Here is a 19,185-nt window from a genome sequence, read left to right on the forward strand (position 1 = left end):
GGTAGAGAATGGGTATTGCAGTCGACTAGTTTATGAATAGCACAGATTTAATGAAATATCTGATTATATAATTACAATCGAGTATGTGTAATGAGTTGGGATTACTCACTTTGCATGCAGAGAAAAGAACAGTGTTTTTATATTGTGCTGTGGGCCAATACAATCGTATGTATTCAAACGCATAGATTTAGCGGTGTATTGTGTATTGTGTATTGCCCAATACGCCAGAAAACCTGGTCATTAACATCACGTTTTATAAAGGGCCACACGGTTTCCTGTTGACACATTGATATGGAATAAACATTAGTATTAATATACCACGTGTGTAGCTGTTCCAGTATTCCCATGCAGATTTCCACCAGGATTACATTCATATGCTGATAGAAATGTTTTTAAAAAATTGCATGGTATCAGAAAACTATAACATTTCTTCTTCTTCTTCTTCTTCTTCTTCTTCTTCTTCTTCTTCTTCTTCTTCTTCTTCTTCTTCTTCTTCTTCTTCTTCTTGTTATTATTATAATACTATTTCTAACTCAGGATAAACTCGCTGTGAAATACAAACGAGTAATGTTGTTTATATAGGTTTTCATAATTGTAATTATTAACGCTGTTCCCTACTGCCTGTGTGTGTGTGTGTGTGCGTGTGTATATATATATATATATATATAGGCGGGTATATGATTATATAGATATATTATATGCCTATATATATATATAGATACCGCTTTCGTCTTTCTTTCCACTAAGAAAGAATCAGCTTCTTTTCAAGACCCTACAGGATGTCCGTAGCATCTCTACTAGATTAATTGAATGTCCCAATATAGTATTAAGGGTATATCATATATTATTAATATAATAATTATATTATTATTAATAATATATAATTAATAATTATAATATATATATATATAATAATACACGTGTAGTTACATACACAAACAGGTATGTATGTATGTATGTATGTATGTATGTATCGATCGATCTATCTATCTATGTATTTCAAAGTCTTTGTCAAAGAATGGCATGGCAAAAAAAACCTTAATATAACTGTGATAATAATCTCAATAATATAATACAGTTTAATGACTAGTAAAATAGAACAGAATAGTTTTGCTTGGTGAGTTGAAGGTATGATATTCTTCTCCAACGAGTCTATCCTCTTCATCTCCTATCTAATTCTGTTACTTCCACGAGACATTTATTTGATCGATTCATACCAAGTCATTTAGTCTAGCTGACATTAGCTAACATGATTTTAATGACCTAAGAAATTTTATTATTGTTAATAATAATAATAATAATAATAATAATAATAATATAATAATAATAATAATAATAATAATAATCTATATTTAATTTTTTAGCCTGCCAAACGTTATATATATATATATATATATATATATATATATATATATATATATATATATATTAATTATATACATATACTTATAGGATAGTATACCCCCATACGGGCAGTATTGTCAACAATGCTTATCATATTTAAAACAGAAAATATATTTTTATTGTACATTTAAAAAAAAAAAAAAAAAAACATCAACAACTCATTAATTAACGAAGAACTCCCATTAATGACTCGCGAATATTAATTACGGTTTTGTTATTTTCTCGGCGGAAATACCAAGCAGAACACTAGTTTAGAATTTAGAACACTAGTTTAGAATTAACATGCGGTCCCTTTGTTCGGTCTATCTTTGTATATCACTCCAGCACAGGTAATAGATTGGCGTTTATCCTATCGATTTCTACAAAATATGTAAAAATAATAATAATAATAAAAAAAAACTACACAACTTTAATATGTGTATATCATATGCAAAACGATACATTTTTTTTAATAGCAATGACTTCTATTGTGACAGCGCAATTGGCAGGCATTAACTATTATGCTTCAGTAATTGTTATACGAGGTGTTGAACTTTTGTCCATTTTGAATAGGTTTGCGTTGCAATCTGTCAGGGCTCTTGTGTTCACGAGTTCCGCGGTGCTATCAAGCCCGTAAACACCATTTCCATCCTCGCGTATCATTTCTAAAGTGCACACCTATACGATATGTGTTTGTAGACAAAACAAGACCCGGGAGTAATTTAAGACATCGCAATATGTTCCTGATCTGTATTAAAAGTTTTGAATTAATGACGCCACTGATGACAGATGATGTCAAGTGCATGACGGTCGTTTCCACTTAGGCCCGTGAGCGCAGTGCGCATCTTCAAATCTCGAGCTACAAAATAAGAAAACATTTGAGCAGAATTGTTATATTTTTAGTTTTTCTTTCATGTAGAAAAAGCGACATAGTCTCAAGTTAATTTTAATAACGCAGCACACACACACACACACACACACACACATATATAGATAGATAGATAGATAGATAGATAGATAGATAGATAGATAGAGAGAGAGAAATAGGTAATTAAATAATTACATCTATAATCGCATATGGTTTTAATTTATTTTAAATAATATGTATACATGATACTAAACAACCCTATTATTAATATTTAGTGATTAACAGTTGCCTGGGTAAAGTCGGCAGCGCGTCGGTTGGCAGGATAATCGTTAGGTCATTAATTTCAGAGCGCGTTGTAATAACTGGAAATAATCCCATTAGCCAAAAGCAGCCGATCAGAGTTCAAACGCAGGTCACGGCTTCCATTCTGATTCCTTTGCAACCCTCCCGTTGCTTGGCAGAGAAATGGTCCGCATTTTAATATTGAGCACAGATTCATATCATTAGATAACAAGCTTAGAAATAAAGGAGATTTTGAACTGAACTTATTTATATCAAAACGTGTTTAATAACTCACAATGTTAGATACATCTATACAGCCTATTTTGTGTCTTTGTAAGGCGTTCTCTCCCTAAATAAAAACATTATAAAAAATGACCTTCCATTTTTGTTCAATAGAACAAGTTATTTTTTTTAATGAATTACTATATATTTTGTAAATATATATTTGTAATATATATATATATATATAATATATATATGATATATATATATATATATATATATATATATATATATATATATATATATATATATATATATGTATATATATAATGCACAGCGCTATAGATAATAATAACGCATAGCGATATAGATTAAACTATTGGAAGAGATAGATAGATAGATAGATAGATAGATAGATAGATAGATAGATAGATAGATAGATAGATAGATAGATATGCAATATATAGCCTACCTAGATGTTTAGTTTCACGAATGTAATTGGATTTTGTTTTTAAATCACAAAAAACTGTTCAAATAAGAATTCCTACACCAGACCCTTCGTGTATGCTGTTTAACTGAATTAAATATTTCTACTAAATACCGGTTTACAAAACATATTTCTCAGATTTGAAGCCGTACCGTTTTTTTGTTTTGTGTGTGTGTGTGTGTGTGTGTGTGTGTGTGTTGTGTTTTTTTTTTACTTGCGCGTAAATTTAAGAGTAATGAAGAGTATAAAGCTGCATGCAGCTCCTAGGTTTGGCTGATAACAACCCCCCCCCCCCCCCCCCCCCCCCCCATTTACTAGCTATTTTTCTCCAAAGTAATGATTTGGGCAACAAAACAAAACAAAAAAAGGTAATACGCCAGAGCGATCTATGCATCCATGCATTGCTATAAACGTAGCAAGTGGGAGAGTTTGGAGCAGGGGGTGAAACGGAGGTCAGCGCGCGTCTAAGAGATATTAAAATGTTCTGGTAAGACCATTGCCACGCCTACTTGTTTTACAAAGAGCGCCTAAGAACGAGATTGATACGAAAAGAAGAAGAAGAAGAAGAAAAACTTGTGGGGTTTTACAACAAAATGCAAGAGCGAAGGTTTGTCACAGTTGTGTGTTTGTGTGTGCGTGTGTGTGTGTGTGTGTGTGTGTGTGTGTGTGTGTGTGTGTGTGTGTGTGTGTGTGTGTGTGTGTTTTAGAGGGGTGTATTTGTTGAATTGTAACCTATTGCTTGTTCCGGAGCGCTTTTCCTTCTGCTCCTGCAAGGTTAAAACGACAAAGGCGCGGGGGACTGGATTGTGTCGCCAGTTCAAGTTGATCTACTGCGGGCAGTTTTTTTTTTTTTTATCAGTTCGTTTCTCTTGTAAGCCACGGATTATTTTGCGTCTTTCTTCTGGTATTTATCATAGACTTCGCGTATCGTCTAAGTGGGTTTTCTATTGCGGCGCTGCATACGGAAAGGGGGGAGCTAATATAGACAGTATCGCTGCCGGGCCATGGATTCAACCTGTGGCACGGAGAGGAGAGCACTGGTAAGGCTCTCCATATAAGAAATAATTAGAGAATTAAGGAAGGGGGTATAAATAGCGCATGATGCTCAGGGCGCGGAGACAGGACTTTAGCAAATGGATAAGGTACAAAGTAATGGGGCCGGTTTGCATAGCCAGGATATTTGGGTAACATCATTTTGCAGAAAGGTCTGCTTGTGCCCACAGCAGGTGCTTGGCTTAACAGACCACGTGTTTCGAACTGAAGTAAGTCGCTGTGATTTTTTTTGATCGGGTTTATTTGTGCGTTTGATTGAAGTGCTTGGGCAGCGTTGCTTCTTTTTGTTTGCTTGTTTCGTAGATTCCCTGGCTCTCGTTTGCTTCCTTTTTTTCTCATTAGCCCTTATCTTGTGTTTCAATTACTGTAGGAATTTTTTTTTTATTACCAAATATAAACAAAACGGGGTTCAAAGGGGATCCATTAAGGTTGATTGGAGGAGAGGGGGAAAGGGATAGGTGGTACGGGGTATGGCCACGTATTTTTTGACGGGGGGGGGGGTCAGATACCTCTCTAATTAAGAAATCAACTCATGGAGGGATAACTTCTTTGATATACAGAATTAGTAAAGTGTTAAAATACCACACAGACGTTTTATGGTTAATATCACATGCTAGGGAGCAAGGGCCTGGCCGAATCCTCTTATATATATATATATATATATATATATATATATATATATTATATATCTATAGATATATATATATATATTATATTATGGTGTGTGTGTTGTGTGTGTGTGTGTGTGTGTGTGTGTGTGTGTGTGTGTTATTGTCAGTGGGGGGTGCTGCATGGCGAAACTTGTAGTGGATCATGTTTTACAAAATAATTTTAAAAAGTACATTGGGAAACAGTCAAGTTTAATTAATCTACTGCTAATGTAGCTAGATCTATTGAGCACAATTAAAACATGTTATTCATTTTTTTAGCTGATTTATATATATATATATATATATATATATATATATATATATATATATATATATATATATATATATATATATATATATTATTTAAAATAACTGAAGGGTGCTATGCAGTTACGCGCACACTATTAGATTTACACGTTAAGTATATACCAATGCAATATGCTATGTTTATGCAGCAGACTGCCAGGTGACGTCGCGTTCTATTGCAAGGTAATGATCAGTCCGCTGTTTTATTTTATTTTAATTATCAATGAAGGCTGTGTTATATATGTAATACATAACCCGAAAATAAAGCATACACATTTATGTAAATATTATGTCTTTTCTTAAAGTTTAATGATAGGCCTACTAGTAAAAAAATGCTCTTTTAAAACATAGATTAGGCTAATTGATCAAGATCCTTTAAACAGCTTCTCCTACTACTAACTCTACTACTGATGATACTATCTACTACTAATATAATAATAATAATAATAATAATAATAATAATAATATATTACTATTATAATACTTATTATGTATTATATTAATAATGATAATATTTATTAACTATTTAATATATAAAAATAAATAATACTCATACGTATATAAAATATACACTATACGTATATATATATACACACACACACACACACATATATATATATGTAGTGGAAAAATCACTTATCGTTTGGTATATAATCATTATTTTGTACTTGATTGTGTATCGCTGTCTTCTGTAAAATTATTGGTGGCTGGGGGTGACGCCGCTCTTTTTTGTACCTTTAAAGAACTCTGGTAACTGGGTTAGAGATGTAATGGGAACTCGATAACAAAGTGAGAAGATACTGTAATAAAAACTCATAAATTTGACATCGCTAAATCATTGAGGATGTGAGAGCTGGGTCTTTCTTCATTAAGCTGTGAAGATCCCTACTGTCCAGAAGCCGTCTTCCCTTTGATCCTGTGCTTTAGAGCCGGCTGTAAAACCAAATTACCTGTCATAAAAAACAGTTCTTTAGTTTAAACTTGCCAATTTTTTTTTTAAATTGAGTTAAATATTAAAACCCAGTTGGCAGAGAACGTTGTATTCATTTTAAAGAGCCGCGCGTCATTGTGTTCTGTGCAAAAACTCCCCTGCTATACCGATTCACATTTCACATTGATGTTGGGTCATTTATTGCAGTGGCTGTTACAATATTAGGGAGCCTCACACACACACACACGGTACACTGGCAAACGAGTAAAACCCATTGAAACCACTCGCTGTTTGTACAAAAGACGCCGAACTGTACGTTTGTTTTTCTGCTACAAAAAAATAAAAAAAATCTACTTTATAATTCTTGCATGCTGCATGATAAAATACTACTGATTGTGTATCTGCTTTTAAGAATTAAAAAAAAAAAAGAAAAATGTGAACAAATGCCAACTGATGTGCTGTTTAAGGGAGCTGGATATACAGAGGTCAGTGTTAATGCCACAATTCCACGACTGAAGCCAGTCTATGAATGCAGAGCCCTCGAAGAATGCTATCCCTATATACACCCTGTGGATCCGAATTTGTGTGAACAGAAAAGGGGTCACAAATTCGGATCTAAGGGAGTATGTAGTTGATATAAACGCAACGGTGCTGGAAATAAATTGAAGATGGATGGACGATTTTTTTCTTCAGTGGGTCTTTAAAAAAAACAGTTTTTTACAGTATGGGTTTACAGTTGATGAATAAATTAAAACCTGTTTGTGTATGTGGAATTACCTGTATTATTATTATTATTATTATAATTATAATTATTATTATTAATATTATTATTATTAGCTATTATTATATAAAATTATTTTTTCTTTTAATCTCGATTATATATTATCACACCGAAAACGTCACTTAAATATATATACTATTACACACTGTATATATCAATATATTAAATTCATGTTATTTAGAATAACTGTCTTAGTTTTTTCTTTTTTTTATCTCTATACGATATGCAGCAAGTCTTGCAAACTCAAACATTTTCAATTTGTCCCATATACAATTTTGTCCATATATATATATATATAATATATATATATATATATATATATATATATATATTATATATATATATATATCTATAGATATATATTATAATATATATAATATTCTATATATATATATATATATATATATATATATATAATAAATAATATACTATATTAGTATGTATATAACATGGTACAATGACAATTTTTATTTTACTAAATAATGTATAGGGTAAGTGAGGGGAGCAACTTTTAATACAATAGGGAATGTTTGTGCAACGTTGATTTCACAAAGGAACTTCGATGACAACGGTGGCCAAACCAAATAAATTAACAAACATATAACAAATGTATCTGCGTTGTGTTAATTGATTAGTATTGTCACTTTTATGCAAGTTTTTCAAATCGTGCCTTGCGATTAGCACATTCTTCACGAAAAAAACAAAAAAACAACAACGACAACAAAACACCCCGCGCCTGGCTGGAAACAGTTGGTTTAAGTGCAGGTCTAGCTGTGAGTTAGGAGGCTCGGTATCCCGAATTAGTTGATGAATTTTCTATCGATCCAAAACAAGCCCTGATTTATCTCTGACAAGCTTTGGTTGTGCGTAGCGCTCACCAGACCATTCTATCATCGCGACTGCTAAGCCCCACACTGCACCCACCGCGGTGAACACGACTCAGAATCTATCTAAATTAAAACCTGGAACTGGTATCTGATAAGCAACACCTCCCGTTTCGTTTAAGCATTGAAGTGAAGGAGGCTGGACGGGACACCCACGCTGTTGAAACGGGCTTTCCTTTGTATTGTCGGATCGTGTAAGAGTGGGTTATCCTTTTCTTGCATTGGTTTTTTGCAATTTACAAGATGCGTATGCCGGCGAAAAACTGTGCAATATTCGCGATGAAATAAAATAAAATCAAACTGCATGCATTTGATGTTTGGGAGTACGCCGTGCATCGTCCTGTTTCCTTATCCGGGGTTCACCAAGGACCCCCTCTATTGGATACTGGTGTCACGTGGCTTCTTAACTTTGTTCACTTGACAGAAAGTAGGAGGGTTTACGAAACAGGAAAACGAGTAAAGGGTTAGAAATAAATTTTAGTGTATTTGTGTGTGTGTGTGTGCAATTCAAAGAAATTAATGGCCATGAGTTCATTTTTGATCAACCCCAATTATGTGGACCCGAAGTTTCCACCGTGCGAGGAATATTCCCAGAATGATTACCTACCAAGCCACTCTCCGGAGTACTACAGCAGCCAGAGGCGAGACGCGGCTCTCCAACATGAAGCGATGTTCCACCAGCGGTCAGCTTGCACGGATCAACCCTTCTCCTCCTGCCAAGGTCCCGCGAAGCCTGTCGTAGTGCTCTCGTCCCCTCGGAGTCACGTCCAGCTGCAGCCCGGGCTGCAGAACCTGCTTCCCGAGCCTAACCACCACTGTGAGTCGGTCACCCCAAGCCCACCACCCGCTTGTAGCCAAAACTCTGTGAACCAAATCACTTCTTCTCCCACCAGTTCTTGCAAGGAGCCCGTAGTTTACCCGTGGATGAAAAAGGTCCATGTCAACATCGGTAAGTGGAAACCTAACTTCTTACCCACGCTTTTAACGCGTTGAATCTAAGTAGGGGAGAGATGGGTAAATGTCCGGTGTTAAATCTCTTACACCCGTTGTAAAAATCTGGAGATTTACGATCGGCTGTTTGCAGGGCAGTATAATTACATCCTCCATAAATTTTTTATTGCACTTCTTGCCCAAAAAGCCTTTGAAGTCGCTACAACATTCCTCCTCAAATGTCTTTCAAGGAAGGGTTAAGAAAAAAAGGGATGACTGCTTTATGTTTTTGTAATTTGTATTTAAGTGGTAGTGTGTATGAAGTCGTAGCTTCTTCTGTCAGTTCACTGTTGTTCGGGAACAAAGTTTATGGGCTAGGGATGAGAAGTGTGAACACACACACACACACACACACACACACACACACACACACACACACACACACACACACACACACACACAGTCTACTGCGACACACGTACAACTTCATATACTACAAAATCAAAACCTTTTGAAATGCTGTGTTATTGTGGCAGATAAGTGAAGATTATTTTTAAACAAATGCAAGGGTTAGGGTGCACACATAACCTGCCCCGTTATTCCAGAAGGCATGGCACACAGCAATACCCTTGTTATCAACTCTGTATTAAGTGAAGAAGGGATTCTATAATAATGTTGCGGTGTGTTTTTTTTCCCATCCAGTGAACCCAAACTACACAGGGGGGGAGCCCAAGCGCTCACGGACCGCATACACCAGGCAGCAGGCTCTGGAGCTGGAGAAGGAGTTTCACTACAATCGGTACCTGACCCGGAGACGCAGAGTGGAGATCGCGCACACGCTGTGCCTCTCCGAGCGTCAGATCAAAATCTGGTTCCAGAACCGGAGAATGAAATGGAAAAAAGACCACAAGCTCCCCAACACCAAAATCAGGTCCGGCGCCAACCCGTCCAACACAAACTCAGCAGGGGGCCAAGGAAGCACCCAGAACCGCACCAATGGACCTCTGCCCAGCCTCTAGCCCCAAAACGCGTTAAATCGGAAACACCATGAAGGGCACATTCACACCCGTTCTCGTTCATGGAAGGGAATACCACACCGAAGCAGATACAAAAAGAAAATGGAAAAAACAATGGATTCTTTATTTATAATAATAATAATAATAATAATAATAATAATAATAATAATAATAATAATAATAATAATAATAATAATAAAACTAGGGGATGGGGAGCGACTACAAAAGCACATAGCTGTGTGTCTTTGTGTGTGTGTTCTCTCTCATAGTCTATATACTCCCCTCCCTACATTAAAAAAAAGAAGGATTCAGATAGTCTTCAGTTTTGGCGAAGATGGACCCGTGTTTCGTCTTTAATCATGCCAAACAGAAGACCATTTGTCATGTTTACTCTGCGGTACAAAGGATGGACCTTATGCCTACCATTAGCCCGACAACCAGCGTTCACTTTAATGAATGAGGCCTCGTTCCGTCAAGAAGAACCGTGTTTTTCTTCTTTTTCCTTCCTCTATATTACTACTACCAGTGCTGCCACTATAATTAAAAAAGAAAGAAAAACAGATAAACTAAGAGCAGCGAAGGGAGCAGCCTGGCAGCATTGCAAGAATACGAAGAATCTGGGAGTATAGCCTATATATTCTCCTGCAAGACTTTCTCTTGAATCCCAATGTTAGATGTAGGTCGTTCGTTAGAGACCAGTTTGAAAATGTTCATATTAAAGAAAGAAAAAAACAAATCTTTGAGCCAAAGTATGCATAACATATTTTTTTCTTTAGATTTTAGAGAGTAAGATGAACTGAATACCGAGCACACGATTCTCATGTATGTGAACCAAACGAGGTACAGACAAATGCTGCCTCCTGTCGTAGAGATTTTATTTTGGCATATTTTTTATTGTTGTTGTGGAAGCGATTGATGCTTCCGGTTATTAATTACCTCAGTTGTGATTTATTTTGTGTTCTCTCCAAAATGTCCTATTGTTTGCAATTACCGTGGAGAATTACAGTTTTTGTTTGTTTGTTTTTTTAATTGCAAAATCCAATTGCAGAGTTTAAGGTATATAATTGTACGTTATTTAAGTTTAAAAAGCTAGGCTTGTATGAATGAACAAAGATGCGTGTATAGGAATATATCCCTCCTCTCTCTCTCTGCCCTCTCTCTCCCCTCTCTCTCTCGCTCACATGCTTTTCTTCTCTTGCCTATCTTTTGTGGCAGTCATTAGTGATCTTGGGTACATTTCGATTATTTTCCGATACATTCCAAGGGCCGTTAATTCTATTGTCACATTTAAGAAGCCACAAAGAAAATGCTTCTTTTTGTTTGTTTTTTTAAAATGTGTGTTTGTTAGTAAATCGTTATTCCCCCCCCCCCTTGTTGTTCTCCGTGTACCTTAATGTATGTATATAGTAATAGAAATTAAAAAAAAAAAACATATAAAACGAAGGAAAAAAAAACAACGCCTTTCCACGTGTCTTTATTTGTACTTCTTTTTTTAGCAATACTGTTACATTACGTCTAGTAATCTTGTTTTGAATCACAACCCCTATTCTCTCTTCTTGCATTTTCGGTTCCCTACTCTTAATAGTTGGCCATCCTCGGCCGGTATTGTGATTGGGGTCTCCGCTTTACCAAGTGTAACAGTTTTCTGGCCCAAAGGCGTTTAATGCATTAATGAGTGTAATTTTTGCACAGATGTTTCTCGGTGTTCGCAGGTTTGCTGTGTATTTTTTTTTTTTTTTTTTTTTTTTTTATATTACAAAGGAACGGGCCGGTGCAATAGCTCAAACTCTGACAAGCAAATAGATAACCCCGAAGATAAATGGGTTCTTTTGTTTGGCGATGCTCTTGTATTAATTTTCATTTTCTTTGTTAGAACAAATATCGAAAATAACTGCGGGTGAGAAAATAAATAAATAAGAAAAAATAACACCCTACCCTGCAATTGCTCTCACAGAATGACACCCCACAATAAGATCTTAAAGGTCGCTGATATCACAAAAAAATACAACTTTACCAGTCAGTTTTAAGAAAAGACTTTCTGATTCTTATTCGCCTTTCGCCTTTTATATATATATATATATCTATATATATATATATATATATATATATAGATATATATAATATATATATATATATATATATATATATATATATATATATATATATAATTTGCCATTATATTAAATGCAAAGCCAAGACTGTATTTATTTGAATAGATCCTGATATTTTTAGTTCTGTCCTTTATTTATTATGCCAGCATCAAATGTTTGTGTGTGTAGCTAAAGATGTAATTCTGTATAGATAGGCACAAGCACGCACGCACGCACACAAACAACGCACAAAAAGGGGTTATACAAAAAAACACAGCATCTAAATCTGAAATAACCGAATGTGTGTGCGGCTCTTAATACAATATGTACCTTGGAATGCTATTCTTTGGTCGAAATCAAAGGTTTTTGCTTCCAAAGTATGAATAGAATGGAATATGGCCTAGAGTTCACAGCCATTATTTGCAGACAGAGCTAAGAAAAATGCGAGAATTATACAGAAAATCATTAATCACGGCTTTTCTTTAAATGCTTCTTTCCCATTGTTACCCAGCAGAAAATCTGGACACACCGTCTGTTGATGGGAGTTTAAAGTCTCTGAAGACACTTCAAGATTTTTTTCAACGACCCTTCGGCACAAAAAAACTTTTTTTTTTCCACATTTTTTTATTTTAGTTTTTGTGTTTTCTCAAGAATCGTCCTCAAAATGAACATATTCTCCGGAGAAGACTTCTTTGGGCGAGGAGGAGGTGGAGGAGAGAGCACGGGCGCTCAAAAGGTAAGGCTTTGTTGATTTCATTGGCCCTTTTATGGTTTTATTGCCTTGCTTTTCACACAGTCGGCCTCATAAACACATTTTGGTAACGGCTGGGGATTTTTTTAGTGCGTCCCTTTGAAATGAGAGTTTTCGTAGCTTGGCGGTTGTGAAAGTAAAATGAAAGAGGTGGTGAGAGAGAGAGAGAGAGAGAGAGAGAGAGAGAGAGAGAGAGAGAGAGAGAGAGGGAGAGAGAGAAGGGGTGACAAATCGTGTATTGCAGGCTGAAAAGTTTTAGTTTTGTTGTTTAAGTATATGAATAATATATGAATAGCTTGGAACAGATGCGAATGATGCACAAAATATTTCCAATACAGCCGGCCAGTTTCGTAACTGCGATTTATACAGAGAACGGTGAACCTTATACAGCAAAACGCTGTTTAATTGTGCTTAAATAAAGTACAAAGCTGTTTGCGTTGGGTTCTGGTTTGTATGCAATGCGATAATGACAAAAAAAAGCCCATCAAATATATGTATGTAGTTTTTGCCAAATTCCCAACGTTTTGTTTTGTCATGAAACGAAGAAGAAAGTTAACTGATAATCTGAAAACTCATTGTGTTTTAATAACATGTGAAACAAAATGTGTTTTAATCCTGTTAGGGTTTATAAAGAAAATCACACTGCATGCGTAATTTTTGGATTTCTAGGCAATAAGCATGCTGCCCTAATAATAATAAAAATAAAAAATAACCCCGATAGATCAGTAGCCTTTCAGCTTGCAGAGGTTAGGGAATAATAGTTTTTTTTCTGCAGTGGTTTGCTGGTGGGGTATTATAAACTAATGGCTAAAATACGAGGCACAGCAGTGGCCGAAATCGATGCACGGAGCGGACAGCAAGCAAGCTGTTGGAACCGAGTTCAGAGAGAGGACACGTTTTCTGAGCGATTAGCTCTGTTCTATACCCACAGACTGACCCCGGGAACCCGTGACCCTTTTAGACTGGACACTGCACTGTAACCATGTAACGAGAGGGCCATGCCCGTGCTGGAGAGCGCTGTGAACGGCACAGCAGTGGCAGGCGGGCGGGCTGGCAAGAGACAGCGACCGGCCTCTGCACGATGTTTACATAACAAATGCTTTTTCATTGATAATGGCAAGCGCTTGACTTCCAAACACTCTCTAATGCAAGCCTCGTGTTTTAGTGTGTGTTTCTTGAAGTAACGCAGGGACACATAGCCTATAAAACAATTTATAACACCGGCAGGAAAGTGTAGCACGATCGCATCGTGCTTCCTGTATTCTTCATCGGTAGTTATCGAGGATGTATTGCAGTATTCATGATTTCGTTTCTTTGTGGGCACTGTGCATTTCATACTGCGGTGGGTCTTGTTTTTTTTATGCTTGGCATTCTTCGGAATCATCGGGCGCTTGACACAAACTGTTGTGTAACGATTGCTTTGGATCGAGTCCCTAATTGCAAAACAAATAGCATTTTTGCATTATAGTTATGAGAAGCCACAGAGCGGAGGTCAGAGCTGTGTGGTAATGGACTCGATGTCTTCCCCGTGGCCTTTGTTTAACAAACAAAACAAAAAATAGTTTGGGGTTTTAATATCACAGAAGACAGGTTAGCTAAAACAAAGCGCCTTTGTTGATGAAATGTTTCTCCTCAGCCTTTCCTAACAACTGTAGTCTCCTGGCTTTAGGGTAAAGAAAGTAATTGAAGGGTCTTATCTAAAGTTTATTTAAAGAAGAAGATATCTATTATAAATCTAGCCCGGTTATTCAATTCCACAGGTTCCAAGCTATACTCAGAACTGTTTTTTATTTTGTCTTCTTTCCATTGCGAATATAACGCACTGCTGGTAATCAATATTGCATCCATAACGGTATATAACGGTATACCGGTAAATAATAATAAGTAATAAATAATAATAATAATAATAATAATAATAATAATAATAATAATAATAATAAATAATAATAATATATAATAATAATAATAACAGGATTGTTTGTTAAATATAACCTTTAATGTTATTTGAATATTTTGTTTTCCTTGTCGGTGGTTGAACTCATTAAATCAAACTGACTTTTTGCCCGCTGTTTGTTTGAAGCCTGAACAGTAAACACGATGATTGTTTTCATAGAATTATTAATGGGCCAGTTAGAACTCAAATCGCTCTTATTCTTCGTTACTGTGTTTAAAATGAAGATTTTTCTCACTGGAGACCCGGTGGTACCATTATTTTAAAAAGATTACTCGGCGTGATGAGCGGTTTTTGACAGATTTATGATCCCCAATAAAGGCTATGAGCGTTCGGATTCTTAAATCAGTCTCCGACTCCCTATATAACCCTAACGTAATCCAGTATAAACTTCAAGCGTTTGTATTTTAAAATATACTGGCTTCATGATTATATACATCTATATCTATATCTATCTATCTATCTATCTATCTATCTATCTATCTATCTATCTATCTATCTATCTATCTATCTATATTATATATATATATATATATATATATATATATATATATATATATATATATATATATATATATATATATATATATATATATATCCCTATTTTTTCTTTGTATGTATCCCTATTTTGCTTTTTGTTTCTTTGTTTGAAGACACAGGCGCATTCTTTTGTTGTTCATTTCATCGTGTGTATGTTTAAATTTAATTTTTTCATTGTGTGTGTGTGTGTGAGAGAGAGAGAGAGAGAGATCTACCACAAAGAAGATTGTATATGTTTAAATCGAAATATAAGTATTGCTGTTTTCTTTTAACTGAACTTTTGATTTATCAAAAGATGGTGATGGCGATTTTATAAGGTTTGACTTCTGAGGTATCTATTATGTATCCTTTTGACTTTCTAGTCTTTACATTGAGAATATTATATAATCTTAACACATATTACTATATATATTATATAATATATATTATGATATATATATCATAATAATGATAACAAAAGGAAAGACAGCTAGCAGGATAGCCCAAGTGTTTCAGTCCGGATTTACACATATTGGCTATATAGCTACTCGAGGCATGGCTATAGCATAGGGCGAGTACCTGCTGATCTCGCTGCCTTTGTAAATGCTTCTGACGATGGTATGCCGTATTTGGGTTTAGTGTGCTTTTAAACTTACAAATATTTCTTTGTGATCGCGATGGGAGGATAATTGAAAAAGCCTCCTGTGTTTTTGTGCCGTTTAATTTGAACCAGACCACATAGGGTTACTGCATGACCTTCAAGAGTATATTGGAGACTTGGAAGTCTTTTCCCAGTGTATCGGGTCTATTGTTTGCTGAAACAAGGGAGTCGGGTCTGGCATTGCTGGATTGCATGGTACGCATACATGCATAATAATAATAATAATAATAATAATAATAATAATAATAATAATAATAATAATAATAATAAATAAGAAATAATAATAATAATAATAACAACATGTAGGTCCAATTAATATTTTAGTTTAAAAATTGGCTACTTATTGTTTATTAACAAATAACTAAATAATTGTTTATACTTTATTTTATATTATTATTATTATTATTATTATTATTATTATTATATTATTATTATTATATTATTATTCATAAATATTAATTATTTAAATTTGCATTGCATTTGCATTTGCTTGTTAAAAAAAGTGTACAATTGCCAGTTATTAAAGACAGTCATAAATCTACCAAGCTGAGAGATACAGAAATATAATAAGATTGCATTTATTATTTCTCTGAGAAGAAAAGAAAGAAAGAAAAAAGAAAGAAAGAAAGAAAGAAAGAAAGAAAGAAAGAAAGAAAGAAAGAAAGAAAGAAAGAAAGAAAGAAATAGAAAAAATACAAATCAAATTATTCAAAGAAATATCTTTGACTGTGAAGTGTGTATCATGCAGTTTATTCGCCAGCCCTAACTACTCCAAAACTATAAGAGTCACTTACCGGTACCATAACTCTTTTTGTTTTTAAAAGTGTTTAACAGAACCCCCATTCTCTGTATCTGTCTCTCTCTCTCTCTCCCTGTGTGTGTGTTTGTGCGTGTGTGTGTATACATGTCTATAACAGTCTGCAATGGTTTGCACTTTGTTGTAAAATGCAATATTCGCGTGGCGGGTCGCAGTGGTCCTTAGTGTAAGGGAACCGAAGAACCCCATCCCCCCTCCCGATCACGTGACTCATTAAATAATTAATGCAGTGGTTGTAGAACAGATATGTATTCGTCAGAAAAATCGTAGACATGGTCTTCTTGTATCTGACGTGAAATTCAACTGTCCTTTTAAAAACAAGCTTAGCTATAGCTGAGAGAGAGAGAGAGAGGAGGAAAAAAGGGGGAGAGAGGTAGAGTCGCAGAGAGAAGACAGTCACTCCGCGGGGCTGTAGGATATTGTAAGTAGCTAAACGGGATGCATCGCTGTCTGTGTGTGTGTGTGTGTCTGTGTGTCTGTGTAAATGTATTCTTTGTTGTGTGTGTTATTGTCGTAAATATGACAAATTGCCCCTTTTTCATTCAAGGCGGTATGTGTTTGTAACCTTTTTTTTTTTATAAAGATATATCTTTTTTTAAAGAAACATTCTTCCTTCTCTATCCCTTCCTCTCTCTCTCTTTCTCCCCCTCTCTCCTTCTTTCTCTCTCTCAGTCTCCTCAAACTCTTCCCTTCTTTGATTTATTGCAATGTGCGTGTCAGTCGGCGGCGCGGCTGCCTTTCTGTGTGCCTGTGAGAAGCTCGTGTGGTTTATGGCGTTCTCCGCGATAGATCATTTCTCAGGGAAAAAAAAAGATGTGCAAGTGATGGTACTGTTGAATGACGAAGGCTTCTGAGATCCACGCTTTCTTCTTCTTCTTCTTCTTCTTTACTTCGTTCTTCTTTCTTCTGCTTTTTCTTTTCTGAAGAAGTGAAGAGAATGAACGAAGGCTTCCTATCCACCGGCTTTCCCTTCTTCTTCTTTCTCTTCGTCTGCTTTTCCTTTGTAAGTTTTCTTCTTCCTTTCTCGTCTTCATAGTTCTTCTTACTTTCCTCTTCTTCTTCTCTTCTTCTTCTTCTGTCTATTCTTCTTCTTCTTCCTTCTTCTGCTTCTTTCTTACTTGCTTCTTCTACTCTTTCTTTATCTTCTCTTCTTCTCTTTCTCCTCTGCTCTCTTATATATATATTAGATATTATTTGATATATACTCTTTTGACTCTTCTTTATCTCTTTCTATTACCTCTATTATGTCTTTCTATCCTCGCTTTATAAATCCTATATATATCATATATATATATATAGATATATATATCTATATATATATATATATATATATATCCCTATAGTGTCTCCCTCGAGCTGATTATTAAACCGACGATTTACAGTTATAGATCAACCACTAATGCAAACCCTTTATAGCTTGGGCTCTTCAATTACAACGTGTGGGATTACCAATTAAGAAAGATTTGTTTAAATCTGGCAAAACGGGGGCCGCCTCATTGGCATATAAATCTAGACGCGGATCTGAGCAGCATAGCTAGGGGGGTCCTATATGTGAGCACTGCTTCATCCCTTAGGGGTATGTTTTATCAACTTTAGGGGTTACAGGCACAAGTCATTGGTGTTCAAATCTCGTAAACCGGGTTATAAACTCCGACCAGAACAAAGCTGCCCCGGAACTTAATATTGTCGAGCTAAAGCTAGGGTGATGTGTACGTGTGTGTGTGTGTGTGTGTGTGTGTGTGTGTGTGTGTGGGTGGGGGGGGTTATGTGTGTGTTTGTGTTGTGTGTGTGTGTGTGTGTGTGTGTGTGTGTGTGTGTGTGTGTGTGTGTGTGTGTGTGTGTGCGTCTGTGAGTGTGTGTGGTTGTGATTTTAACTTTAATTTTTCTTTCACAGTAGCTGTTTGCCATAATGCACGTGGAATGCTATTCCTCTCTCTCTCTCTCTCTCTCTCTCTCTCTCTCTCTCTCTCTCTCTCTCTCTCTCTCTCTCTGTGTGTGTGTGTGTGTGTGTGTGTGTGTGTGTGTGTGTGTGTGATGCACAGAAGTGGAGCCACTATCTTTATGATTTTTTTTTAATAAGTGGTTCAATGAAATATCATGTTAGCTATGCAATGGTTATACAACGCCTTGGGTTTCAACCCGTGAAGTGACATAGTAATGTTATGACACCTCTTATCATATCTACAGCGCCATGAGAAGAAATTCTAGTGACGCAAAGAAGAGTAGAGAGGCGTAAAAAACACACACAGATCTGATGTTTTTTTTTTTTTTAAAGCAATAGTTTTTATTATTATTATTATTATTATTATTATTATTATTTATTATTATTTATTATTATTATTATTATAATACTAATATATAATAATGATTAATAAATAACATAGCTCCTAACTGTAGAGAAATAACCAAAACAACAACAATTTGGACAATTTATAAAACAAGATGATGCTTCATGTTTAAGACACGGTTTGTAGATTCTTTAAAACGAGTTATGAAAGTTGGAATTCTGAACGTTCCAGACGCTTTATTCTAACGTTCCAGACCCTTTATTCTAACGTTCCAGACGCTTTATTCTGAGGGCTTCGACCTATGGAATCCTTCAG

The 19,185-nt window shown here is 35.4% G+C and overlaps 2 protein-coding genes across 3 annotated transcripts in view; both read left to right on the plus strand.

Moving 5' to 3' along the window:
• The window catches only part of LOC121301930 (homeobox protein Hox-B3a-like), a 59,439-nt gene that overhangs the window by 20,262 nt on the left and 19,992 nt on the right, over nucleotides 1-19,185 (plus strand). The window contains exon 2 of one of the 2 annotated variants that reach the window (XM_041231652.1): nucleotides 12,395-12,619. The gene's annotated coding sequence lies outside the window, so the exon portion shown is untranslated. The remainder of the gene's footprint in view (nucleotides 1-12,394; nucleotides 12,620-19,185) is intronic. The other variant, XM_041231653.1, reaches the window with a different exon arrangement.
• LOC121301932 (homeobox protein Hox-B4a-like) lies at nucleotides 8,025-9,900 on the plus strand. The gene is made up of 2 exons (XM_041231656.1): nucleotides 8,025-8,796; nucleotides 9,480-9,900. The coding sequence occupies exons 1-2, from the start codon at nucleotides 8,367-8,369 to the stop codon at nucleotides 9,794-9,796; spliced, it is 747 nt and encodes a 248-aa protein (XP_041087590.1). The 5' UTR covers nucleotides 8,025-8,366; the 3' UTR covers nucleotides 9,797-9,900.

Source organism: Polyodon spathula, chromosome 28 (assembly GCF_017654505.1).
Source record: "Polyodon spathula isolate WHYD16114869_AA chromosome 28, ASM1765450v1, whole genome shotgun sequence".
Lineage (NCBI taxonomy): Eukaryota > Metazoa > Chordata > Actinopteri > Acipenseriformes > Polyodontidae > Polyodon > Polyodon spathula.